Source organism: Lonchura striata, chromosome 7, assembly GCF_050655825.1.
Source record: "Lonchura striata isolate lonStrDom1 chromosome 7, ASM5065582v1, whole genome shotgun sequence".
Classification (NCBI taxonomy): domain Eukaryota; kingdom Metazoa; phylum Chordata; class Aves; order Passeriformes; family Estrildidae; genus Lonchura; species Lonchura striata.
In genome coordinates, this window is record NC_140709.1 from 2,528,745 (window position 1) to 2,541,654 (window position 12,910).

The following is a 12,910-nucleotide window of genomic DNA, read 5'->3' on the forward strand; positions in this document are numbered from 1 at the left end:
ACAAGTTTTAAAGGATGGTCTTGTAAATAAGACTGTATACTTTGGAGGAATAGAACTATGAAAGATGTATTGTAGTAGGAGCCACGAGGGGTAATTTTGGATTATTTGCTTTAAGGCATTTTCAGCATGGTGTGACAAAAGCTGATAGGCCAAGAAACATTTATAGTGTATTGTAATTAAAAGATAGCTTCTGATTGTGATGGGGTGAATTATAACATCTGTATTGTCTCACCCTTCATGGGACTGAAAATGGAATAAAAGATTTTAGAACACCTCTGTTACCCCATCTCTAATCAAAAAGAAACTATAATCCAACTGATCCTGAGTGCAGAAAGCTCTGTGCTGTTTTTTCAGTCATTTCTGCTGCTGTAGCAGATTGGATTAGCCCAGACCAAACCCAGCAGCCACGAGGGCTGAGCTGGAGTGAGGAGTGACTGCAGCACAAAATGGGGATGTGGGGGAGGAATTGGATACAAAGAAGAGGAACTCTCAGTCTCACTGTTCTTCCAGCAGTTTTTCTTAAATATCCTACAACTAAAACAACCTTTTTGGACAAGTAGAAGGTGATAAACAGGTTTTTGAAGCTGGCTGAACTGCTGGAGGAACAACTAAAAATTGTGGATGTTGTTGGGCTTGCTTCTAAAATTTCTGCATTACTGAACCTCTGTTTCAGAATCAGGGAAGACAGTGGAGAAAGGAGTTCAGATGGGCAACAGAAGCTCCCCCAGAACACACTTTGTCAGCATGTACATACCCCAAATTCATCAAAACCAAATTCCAACACACATTTTTTACTCTTATACATGAGAGAAATAGGAACTCATCATTTACCTCCTCTCTCATCTTCATTTTGAATGAAAGAGCTTCCAACACCGAAGTATTTGTGATATCGAGAGGAAAATTTCTGGGATTATTACATTTCAGAGCAGTATTTTTGCAAACAAGGTTCCAGGAAAGTAATTTTGCTTGATTTGCCATCCATCCAATACTGAATACTTTAAAGCCTCTGGAAAATTCCAGCTGCACTCTGGAGCATCAGGATTTTTCAGGAGGGATCCACTCCATTTCCACTGGAATGAAAAGTGGGATCTGTGCTCTCCTGGCTTCCCTGGAAGCCTCTGACCCAGGAGGATGTGATTCAGAACTCTGTCAGCTGAACAGGAAAAGAAAACTTTCACCTGAAAGCTCTGTTTTCATGGGTGCTTTCCCAGAAAAGTGCTAAATGCTGAGTTTGGGGCGGGAATGGAAGCAAAACCATCTTGTGGTTTGAAATCACCTCCTCACAAATTAATCAGGGTTTCAGAGCTGGGTTTTAGTACAAGCACAGCACATAAAAACTCCTCCAGAGCTCACTTCTGATCTCTATCACCCCAAATGGGCGAGGTCAGATGAGCCTTCATTTGTTGGGGTCTGTCCCAGTGACAAAAGGTGAAATTAAATAAAATGTAACCAAGCTGTTATAATTTTTCAAAGCCATTGCAGATCATATTTTTGACGGGCTTTGTGTTAAATTTAATAAAATTCAGTTATTCCCAGGGGCAACATGCAAAACAGATCCTTTCCAAAATTTAAGATCAGAGAGTTAAAATGAAAAAATTTTACCAGTGGCATTTTCTACACTACTTTTAAAGCAGCTTTATAAACAAATGATGAAAAATATATCACCTAATTATTTACAAATGTACAGTAATTCAAACAATTCTGTGCCATTTTGCAACTTTCACAGCCTAAATGTTTTTCAACCCTGAAACACGGAAATATTTAAAGAAAACTCTTCCATCATGCAATTGCTGTGAGCTAAAGAGAACTATCTGTACCCTCTACTGACAAACACTAGGAAAAATTCTAAAATTAACAGTTACTGCGAAGTTTAATTTTGTCTTGTACACTCAACACTGTAACTCAACAACAAAATTAAACCACTTCCCTGTTTATGTGGAAATTCCTAGAAGGAAACAGTTTTTCATGCTAGAAGGCTTGATAAAATGATTGGTCATATTTAAAAATAGCTTTCAAAAACAGATCAAATTTCCATTTATGTGCTGATATTGAACTCCAAGAATTCAAAATCCAGCTGAAAGAATGATGACCACTCCAATCTTTAGGCAGCATTTAAGGAATGGAGATTAGTGTTATCTAGGTGAGATAAGAGCTCTCAACCTGAAAAAATAAGGTCAGGCTTCAGTTACAAATGGAAGGCAGCTGTAAATCACAAGTTGGTGAGGCACCAAAAGGCAGCTAAATCAGCTCTGTGAGCAGGCAGAGATCTGGGATGGGCAGAGCTGCTCCTGCAGGAACGGGCTGGAGGAGGATGAGGAGCACCTCAGGGACCCTCAAGAGCTTCCCTGGGACCCAGCCTGGTTCAGACCTTTCTGCACTGGGGGAACAGCTCAGGGGTCTGCACACAGTGCCAGGGGCAGGGGTGGCACTCCAGGCAGACTGCTGGGGTGGGCACACGGGAATCAAATGGAATTCCACAAGGACAAATGTGGTGTCCTGAGGCCCGGGACACAGCAGCAGTACAAGTGGGGACTGCCAGGATGGGTGCCAGCTCTGCTGAAAACAACCTGGTTTGGTGGGCACCACACTAAAAAGGCATTTTGAAGAGGAAATTACCATTCCTACTCAGAGCTGTGACGATGAAGTGACATCTAAGAAGTGACATTAAAACCAGGCAGGCAGCAGATCACAGATACCAACTGCACAGGGCCTGCATCCAAACTGCCAATGCTCACCTCAAACAGGAATCACCTTTAAATATGAAATAGATAACTTGAAGGAAAAATGGAAGAAATAATTGAAGAAAAGAAATGTATCCATCTACACCTCAGATCACAGCTGGTCCACGGACTGTTCCCTCCCCTCAGAGCACTCATCCCAGTGCAGCCCCTGGCACCCTGGAGCACAGATCCCTGCCAGGGCTCCGTGGAATGCTGCCCTGTCCCAGAGCAGGTGCTGGCTGTCCTCTAAGTGGGACAGCTCCCAGGAGAAGCCAGGGCTGAGCTGGAAGGCAGTAAATGATGCCAATGTTTTCACAGCACACTGATGGCACACACTCCGGCTCTCAGGCAGGACATGAGGGAACTCTGAAGTGCTGAAGCTGCAGGAATTCTGGTTCAGCCCTGCCTGTGCTGCCTCCTGGCACTGCCCTCAGACCGTGCTTTGTGTCATCTCATTAGACACCGCTTGGCACCAGCTACAACACTGTCAGGGCTGCGCTGGGAGCTGAGCAGGGCTTGTGTTCCCCCGCAGCCTCATTTCACTGGCAATTCCAGAAACAGGCACAAGAGACCTGCCACAGATCGTCTCTAAAACATCCTTCACATCCACAGACACACCAAAAAATTTCAAAACAATCACCGAGTTACTTTACCCCATTTTTTTTTTCCAGAAAAAAAACAAACAAGAAAATCGCAAACCAAACAAGCAGTAATAAAATAAAACCAAACCTGCATGTTTTGCTCTCATAAAAAGTTTGCTATCTTTCAGAAAACACACAAATCATATCCTAAATGGTTTTGAGCACTGTCTCCCTCCTGTATTTCTAAAAAGGATGTAGCATCCAACTTTAAAAGTCAATCTGCCACAAGAAGTTCTGCAATTTGTTAGAAAAAGAAATTGGTTTTCTTATGTGCATCCCATTTAGGGATAAAAGACACAAAAGAGTTAAAGCTATTTAAAAAGTAACATAATTCTGAGCTATACAGAATCTTAGCATTTTCAAAATAATTATACAGATACTTTCTAACAGAACGTTCAGATTAAACATCTTCAGTAGCTTCTCAGGTATTAGCTTTAACAGTGTCAATGTTCAGAATTAAAACAGCAAAACTTAACTCATTTGCTGCCATCATTAGAGAAAGTGGAAATCTTCCCAAGTGTGACAACAGCCTCATTTAGGAAAAAACCAAAACCAAATCAACCAGCAATGCCTAAACTGTATTGTAATTACAACGTACAATTTTGCTGTAAATGCAAAATACAATCTTAGTTCTCAGTTTTAATGAGGTAGATCAATATCTCAAAGTTCAGGAAGCAAAAGAATTTGAGAAATACTCTTTTTGGCCAAGATACAGCATTCATCTTCATTATCTATTCACTAACTGTAGACAATGTTTCCCTCATGTAATTAGAGAGTTATAAAAGCAGAGAAATGCATCTTGGCATTTCTTACATGCCCATCACAGTTAAGAGTACATAGGGGTTTGCTTTTAATTACATTGTCATTTCAGCATTTTGTATTGAATTACCACCTAATTACAGATCCATATAAATCCTTAAAAAAAGAAGTTATGCTTTAACAAAGTAAGGAATCTCCAAAGGTGATATGTAGCCATTTAAATTTATTGAAGAACTTGGAGCCCTCTTGCCAACTAACAGTCCCCAACATCCCATCAGGGCCAAGCAGTGCAGTTTAATAGTTCCCAACCAGCCACCGGGGTGAGTAACTCAAGAATAACACTGAAATTAATTACAATTTTGTACTGACTGCATCCTGAGTGAGATTATCCCACACCACTTTAACCAGAAACACCAGCAGAACACAAAACGACCAAGCCTTTCACAAGGTGTTTTTACAATTTGGAAACAATTTCCCTTCCAAACAAAACACAGAGGTGCCAACCCCACAAGTGCTGCTGTTGCTGCAGGGTCTTGCTGTGAAGTCCCCAGGATTTGGGGTGACACAGTCACCCCCCAGACCTCTGCTGGCACCAACACAACACAGGAGTGTCCCGTGCTCACTCTGTCCCTAACAAAGCTGCTCCACGAAGGAATCCCAGCACAGTTCATGAGGAGAAGCTCACAAAAAGTCCCACCAGCACAGAGGCGAAGGCTCCATCCTGCTCATCCTCCTTTGACTGCGTGCCTGCAAACAGGATTAATTAATCTGGGAGAGCTGGGGAACAGGAGTTGGGAAAGAGAGGCACATTTTTTCACTGAACTTCTGCAGAATGAGCCCAGTTTTCTGCACGCAGCTGTGCTGAGGTGCTGTCACCAGCAGGACCTCACACCTCCCAGTGGGAGCTGATCCCACCCCAACACCAGCAGCGCTGCCTCCAGCTGCTCCTGGCTGCAGGAACAAGCAATGTTCCCACAAAAGCTTCTCTCCTCTCCAAGGGTTTTTCTAGTATCTCCAACCACATAACCAAAGATTTATGGCTCCAGTTAGTATGTGAATTGTCTGTTTTTCTTGTTTCCAGTTACAGCTTTAACTAAGGAAATTCTGAAAAAAAACATAAATGTTGACTTTCCTCATCAAGAATTAAATTATTGTGAAACCATGATGATAATTATGCAATGGAAAAACCCTTTCCTGCTCTCTTTGCACCAACAACTGAAGGATTTGATGTATCTAATCTACATTTGGGATTCCTGGCCACAGAGATATGCAACGTAAACAACATGGCAGTAAATATTCATTTTCTGTGGGATTAAGCCTAAATATGCTCTGCTGTTTGGCACTGCAGTCACAAACTGTTTCTAAGAAAAAACCCCTCCACCACCACACAGACAGTGCAGGGAGAGAAGACAAGAGATGCCACATAAAGTCACTGGCATCCAATATCACTTCAATTCCATATGGAAATAACAGGAAATAAGATGTGCCGAATTTTAAGCACCAAGGCAACAAAAACACATTAAGATTTCATCACACAAGAACTTGGCTGTAAAATCCGTAATTTTCTCGATCTTTTTAGGGAGTTTTCATTTTCAGGAACATCAGAGAGCTAACAACTCATGGATGCTACCAAGCAGTTCAAGCAGGCATTTGCATTAAGCTGCTTTCAGTTAATTAAGTGGTGGAAATGCATCTCTCCTACACCAAGAAACATCTTCCACAATCAGATTCCTTGTCAACCTCTCTCTTTTGACAGCCTAGAAAAATTACAAGTGGAAAAGGTTGGAAGAAAAGGTGAAATGAATAGGAATGAAAAACATTGGAGGTGCTGTTATTTTTCTCCTTTTGTAGAATTAATGATATGACAGAAAATATTGTCTATGGTTAAACAGAGAAGAAAAAAAAGTATTTGTCTGTCCTTATTTGCTAACCAACCAAACTCATCACCTAAGGGATTCTACTCTCAAATTCCAGAAAGGTGGGAACAGGAAAAATAAGAAAACCTTCAAATACTCTCCATGAAACCCAACTAAAAACTATTATTCCTGCAAGCAGTGATTCTCTGCTTGCAGAAAAGAGCTTTTTTCCCTCACACAGAATACCTGCCCCTCTACTTACACCCAGCAGATGCAAACAAACTTACTGAAGCCTTTTCTTCAGCAGAGCCTTGTGTGTGAAGGGTAGAGATGCAAATAAACTCATAACAGCAGCATCTCTGCAGAAATGTTTGGACAGCAGAGTTCCACCAGAACGATGCTCACATGTTCTGATGTTGCATTAGCTCTCTTCAGAGCCCAGAAGATTTAGGGTTTATAATTGTTAAGTATTAACAGATTACTTAGAAATAGTTAACAGATTTTTGAGTTGTAATAATTTATAACATCAAGCTTTCCATAACTCAGTGTATCCTTGAAAACAGTATTAAATAGTTTTATTTAGTGAAACAAGTCCTGCTCTTAACAGTAACATTAGGAGTGCCCAGTGGAAGTACAGTTAATATAAGAACATGTACACTCTGATAAAATAAAGCAATCTTTACTTTTAAAGCAGTACTAATTCTTAAGTGGTTTATAACCCTGCAATAAAGTGAATAAAGTGATTAGAGTCCAACCACAATCGTGGACAGCTCGCAAGGAACACATCAGCAGAAACAATTTCACAAACATTCCCAAACGTGTGGCAGGATTGTCCAGGGTTACCAAGTTAATAATGAAAGGATAGTAAAAAAAAGAGACATTACACAAGTAAAAATCAAAGAAAAAGTCTCATGTTCCCCCTCAGGACATCCAACCATTCAGCTTGTAAAGTCCTACCATAGAAAGCAGGTTTTACAGTTCCCAATAGATTTTTTTTTTTAGGGGGGGGGAAGATACAATTTAAAAAATAATTTATCTGATAATAATCACAGTGAGACAGGAAATTAATAAATTAAAAATCAGAGAATAAAACATCCTCTATGCAGTGAAAATACTACTTCAACTACAAAGGTGTCTTTGATATGCCAGTACCTTCAGCTAAATTACTCAAAACCTTCTGAGTGGCTTGGGAATGATGTGGCATTAGGAGAAACAGAGAGAACCAACACTTTTGTGGTATGGTTCTTTCTGCTTAGGTGATTTTTAGCTTGATTTTAGCTTCAGTTCTAAAAAATCCAGGTCTTGTTCCCTGTAGGAGACTACAGAGCTACTTTGATTTGGGACCACCCAGGCACCAAAGGCAGGTATCTCAGAAGATATGATAGGTTGGGAAATGAGGAGTTTCTGAGTAACAAAAGGAACAATGAGATTTTAAACTAAGATTATGGGTAAGGAAAACCCACTCCTTCAGCATCTCCCACACTTTCAGCTGCATGGGGTGTATTGTTTCAAAAAGCTCAGAAAATTATGGAAGTGCCCATTCTCTGTTCCTGAAACGCTCTGAAAGTGTGGCTCAGCAATCACAAAACCACCAGAACACAGCCACACTTCCCTGGGGAGGGGAGCACCCAGATAACATCTGCAGAGAGCCTTTTGATGAACAAGCTGCTTCTGTCACAAGTTTTCCTGTGAAGCTCCCCTCCAATCCTGCCTCACCTACTGCAGAGGCACAGGAAGATTGTTCTGAAGTATTTTATTATTACTTCAGGATCTTCTACTCCTTCTGAAATCAAGCATGCACACAGGTTTATCTAAGAAGTATATTAGAGGGCACATGGAGAACCTTGACCCGGGCACTTTGTTTTCTTGTTTAGTTAATGTGCATTCATCTCAGCCTCTGGAGCTCCTACAGATGGGTGCAAACCTACACCCACTTCTATCCAAGCATCTACAAATATTTTAAAGCCTAATAACAACACAGATGCTCTTTCTCCAGTATCTTAGTCAGAACGGGGAAATATTTTCACTCTCTTAACAAAGATGATTAAACTCGCTGGAAATTCCTCTCCATTTGCAGTACATTTACAGCATTTCATAGTGCAGTTTACAGATAATAAAATAAATCACTTTGAACCGAAATAGCACTTCCACACCCACCACGCAGGAAAAAAAACCACAACATTTTCACCTATTAAAAGAACCCCGGTATTAATTGGCCATGTAAACATCTGCAGAAAATAGCTGTATTTAAAAATAAATTAACAAATACAGCAAACCAAACCCCCAGTCGCTGAAAGAGCCTGACAGGAGCTGGAGCTGCACACCAAAGTCAGCCATCAATACACCTGAACTCCAAGATTTTCTTAACCATCGTCAATATTTCAAAATACAGGACTGATTTTCACACTAAAGACTGAAAAAGAAAATTCTGGCGATGATGATGTTAGAACCAATCCATCAGGTACGGTTTTAAACTGAAATAAGGCAGTTAAGAAACACTACTCATAAAAACGCCTGCACTTCAAGCTTAAAATCTTGCATAATCTTGTAGTTCTCATCAAAAACCCAACAGTTTACTGTTGAATTTATTTATTTTTAGACTTGCCTAAAATTTTAGAGTGCAGTGCTGGTGTGAGTGGAAAATAGTACAATAATTGTTAAGTACCGGAACACTTAATGTGTAATACTGGAATAACCACCAAAACAATGTCATTAACATGAGAAGCAGCCCGGATTGCAGGCGGTTTCCTGCTCATTTAGCCAAGATTAATTCTTCACAGGCAAGAGGAACATTCTTTTCACCTTACCAAGGACAACCCGAGCGAGAAACGTTAAAGAAAAGACGCTCTTTATTGCTTAGCTGTTCTTTTTTATTAAGTCTGATAGGTAATGTCAACAAAAACCACTGTTCTGTGCTCTAGGCAAAAGGATCTTAGAGGTGGACGTGGAAGAGAGACAGACACGGAGAGCAGATGGCAGCAAGTCTTTCAGAAACTGTTAGTGAGAGGGGGGAAAAAAGTTTCCCTACAAAACATATTGCTGAATTAAAAGGAACGCTGCTGAGCTGAAAAATCAGGCATTAGGAAAAGACGACACACACGTCTTCACTGCAAGGCAAAAGCTGTCAGAAATGATGATTTGTTTCAAAAGAAGAATAAAAATTAACCATCCCGAACACCCTTCTGGCTGTCCTTAAGCCGCTGTGCCGTTTCCCTGGTTAGCACAGGCAGGGTTTTTGGGTTTCTCCTGGCAGCGCTCGCCATTTCACAGCACATTTAGCGCACACAGTGCGGATCGATAGCACTACAGACACAAGACGAGACTTATCCATTTACTAACCACAGCAAAACGGCCTCTTCAGCAAAATCCTCCAACTCCATAGCGCTGGAAATTTAAAAGGCATCCTTACAGGGATCTCATTACTCCCTTCTCTCGGTCACACGGGGAGGCTGAGCACTTGTCTGCGAGCTTTTAGCCTGATAAACAAGTGTAGCTTTGCACACCCTGCAAGGATGCTAAAAACCCACCCAGAGCAATAAAGACACGCTCCGAATGCGGGCACAGAGCGCCAGGCTGGCTTGTGAAGCCGCGTTAGATCCTCACTCAGCTCCTAAGAGGGGTTTTTGTGAGACTGACGGAGCTCCAAGCACAAATGGACCAACAGTTGCCCAACCACTGGTTGCTGCCATAACAATTTTCCTCTTGGAAAAGCGTGGGGAAGTCCTCGCACCCCGCTCGCTTCCCAAGACTCAGCGCTGGCGTTTGAACCCCCAGTTCTGCTGTTTGACAGAAAAAATTAGTAGATTTTTTTCTTTTCTGCGCTAAAAGGCAGTGACATAACGAATACCAAAATACAAAGCGCTGCAAATGGTTCTTTAGAAACTGAAAGCCCGGCTTTTCACCCCAGTTCTGTTGGTACATCTCTACACGCACACACCCCTCGCTGTCACCAAAGGACGAGCCCAGCCTTTCAGAGCGGCACCTATTCTAAATTAATGAAGCATTAACGAAGGTCGCTATTCACCAGTGAATAGTCCGGGGTAAGAGAGATCAAACTGAAGGAAAGAGCATTTCAGCTGGGTAATTCTTATTTAAAACCAGCATCCAACACCGATAGCTGCGCTGCCAGGTTACTTATGTGACACTAGGTGGTTATATCTCCACATTTATTCCACACAATTGATCTGAAATCCAAGCGCTGCGAGCGTTTCAAGTGCTCACGTTATTTATATTTTTAAGAATAAAGACGAAAGCAGCTTCTGCCTTTACAGTCGCTGCCATCCACAAGTATTAGCCTCCTGAAAAAAAAATAAGATTTCTTCTCATTCATACAGAGCCAGCCCAAGTTTTCGAGTGCTGACCCCAAAGCCCTCAGTTTAAAGTGACAAATCCAGGAACATTCACTTACCTGATGAACAAGAGATAAGAAAAACAGCGAACGCCAACTTAGTAGCAGCTCCCATTTTCCAATGCTGTTAAAACATTTAAGTGACTTTAAGTATCCAGTTTTCTGGGTCCTGCAAGCTGGAAAAATCTCCCTTCTTGCTGAACCGTTATAAAGCAATTTATAGCAACATTTCTGCAGCAGGTAGTGTTCATAAAACACTAAAAATCAGGTTTGTTTAGACAGTGACGACCTCCCCAAGGCTCTTTCTAGACAGAATCCGGGTTGAGGGAGGGATAAATATATTTGGAACCGTGCTTCAAAACACACGTGTCATTTGGCTTCTGTACAAACGGTGGCAAAATTCAATTAATAAAAGTAATGCTACCAATCCACTTAAAAAAAAAAATAAAAACCAAAACAAAATAAGTCAACGATTAAGCTGCTGAACTCGACGAAGTCTCTGAGTCTCCAAATGTTTTCCACATCAGGCGCCGAGAAGGATCATCCCTCGTGGGTGCGAGTGTCGGGGGGTCGGATCGGGATCAGTCCAAGGCGATGTTTTCGTCCTGCCTCCCCCACTTCACACCTCCTGTAGTGTTTGGGAGAAAAGCAGCTCCATTCCAGTTCCAAACCTCGGGGCGAAGAGAGGAAGTTTTTTTTTTTTTGTCAGTTTGTAGATTAAAAACTACCTTAAAAACCAGCCACCAGCTACACGTGGGTTTTCTTGAATAAATGCTGAGGGATTTAGCGTAGCCCAGGAGAGGGAAAGGGGGGAAACAACAGTCTGGGAACAAACAAACCTTCGGGCTTCCCGGGAAGTGGCAAATCTCTAGTCCTTGGCCAGGCAGCGAGAGCAGTGCATCCCCCCTTCTTCACCGCCCTTCTCCAACACCAGCACTCCCGAATCCCAGCAAGATTTCCAATTCTTCTAGGAGATTTCCATCCCCTCCCCCCGCGAGAGGCTATATTTGGTATTTAAACACACAAGAGTGGCTGGGGAGGGGGGTACCAAAAAAAAATTAAAAAAAAAATGCAGTATCCAGGCGCTGGGAAGGAGGGTGGTATATTCTTTGTGGCAAATCCTTGCCGAGCGCCGTGCTTCCAGGAGAAATGGGCTTCTTTGGAAGGGAGGCGGCGGTGCCTCACGGCTGGGGCTGGATGGATCCCGGCTCCTCTCGCAGCTCACGGCTCCTGGATGGATCCACGCTCCTCTCCCTCCTCACGGACACATCTCCTCCTGGCCGCCCCGCCGCTGCTCACACACGGAGGCTCCACAAAATCCACCCCTCCGAGCTCAATCCAGTTCTTGCCTCTTTCTTTTTTTTTTTTTTTTTTTTTCCTCCTCTTTTTTCTTTTCCTCCTAGGAGCGAGCAGCAGGAGACGGCAGGGGCGGGGAGGCAGAGCCTTCTCCCCGCGCCTCCCACACGGCGGAGCGGGGAGCGATCCCCTCCTCACCCTCTCCCCTAACTCTGACCCCGGCTCAACTCTCCGGTCTCCCGGGCGGCGGAGGCAGCGCGGCTCAGCCCAACTTTGTCCCTCCAGCAGTGCAGCTTAGGGGCTGGCGAGGCGAAAAGGCCGAGCCGGGGGATTCTCTCCGAGCGGCGGCGGCCGTGCCTAGAGCCCGCCGAGTGTCGCTGGCAGCGCGGAACAGCCCTCGGTGCCCTGCTGCCGCTGCTCCCCCGTGGTAATCTCATATCTACCCATTCACCCGTGTGGCGTGTGGAGAACCGGCCCAAGATGGCGGCGCCCGGGCGATTGTTTTTGTTTCCTCTCCGCCTCCCCCTCCTTCCCCACGGCCGCGGCGGCCGCGCCGGATTGACAGCCGCGCCACCCAATCACAACGCGGGGTTTGTGCCTTAGCCCCGCCCACCTCCTCTCGCCCCTCCTATCGGCGGCGGGGCGGAGCGCGCGCCCCCACGCTGGCCCCGCCCCCCGCGGCCCGCGCGCGCCGCCTCACGGGCGCGCTCCCGCCCGCCCTTCCCGCCCCTCAGGGCGCGGCCCCTCAGGCGCCCTCGCCCCGCTCCGCCCGACCCCGCTCCCCGCCGTCGCTAATTCCCCTTCGCGGGGCTCCTTCGAGGTGCTGGGGGGCTCCGGTGCTGGAGGCAAAACGCTGCCGGCGGCCACGCGGTGGGAGCTGGCTGGGAGGGGTCAGGACGGTGTAACACAGCGGGGGGAGGCTGGGGCCGCTGCCGCTGGGGTCAAATGTTGGCCTGGGCTTCTGCCTCATCGCCACCCCAGCCCCAAAATGTCCTGCAGGTAGTGCAGGTGAGAGCTACGGTGGTCTCTGTTTGTGGGCACGTTGCTCAGGAGCATCACTGCTGCTACAGCACAGAATCAGAGTCACAGAAGAGTTTGGGTTAAAAAGAACCTTTAAAAATCATTCATTTCCAACCCCCTGCCATGCTCAGGGACACCTTCCACCATCCCAGCTCCTCCAAGCCTTGTCCAGCCTGGCCTTGGGCACTGCCAGGGGTCCATGGACAGCCTCAGCTTCTCTGGGCACCCACCTTCAGAGGGAGCAATCCCTTCCCAATATCCCATCTAATT

At 44.5% G+C, this 12,910-nt stretch overlaps 1 protein-coding gene across 2 annotated transcripts in view; it reads right to left on the reverse strand.

Annotated features, from left to right (window-relative positions):
• ACVR2A (activin A receptor type 2A) overlaps nucleotides 1–12,134 on the reverse strand; it is a 52,778-nt gene extending 40,644 nt beyond the window's left edge. Inside the window, exon 1 of one of the 2 annotated variants that reach the window (XM_077784893.2) lies at nucleotides 10,385–12,134. In XM_077784893.2, coding sequence (XP_077641019.1) covers nucleotides 10,385–10,439 — 55 coding nt within the window. In that variant the 5' untranslated portion in view covers nucleotides 10,440–12,134. The remainder of the gene's footprint in view (nucleotides 1–10,384) is intronic. The other variant, XM_077784891.2, reaches the window with a different exon arrangement.
• Nucleotides 12,135–12,910: the final 776 nt, after the last annotated feature.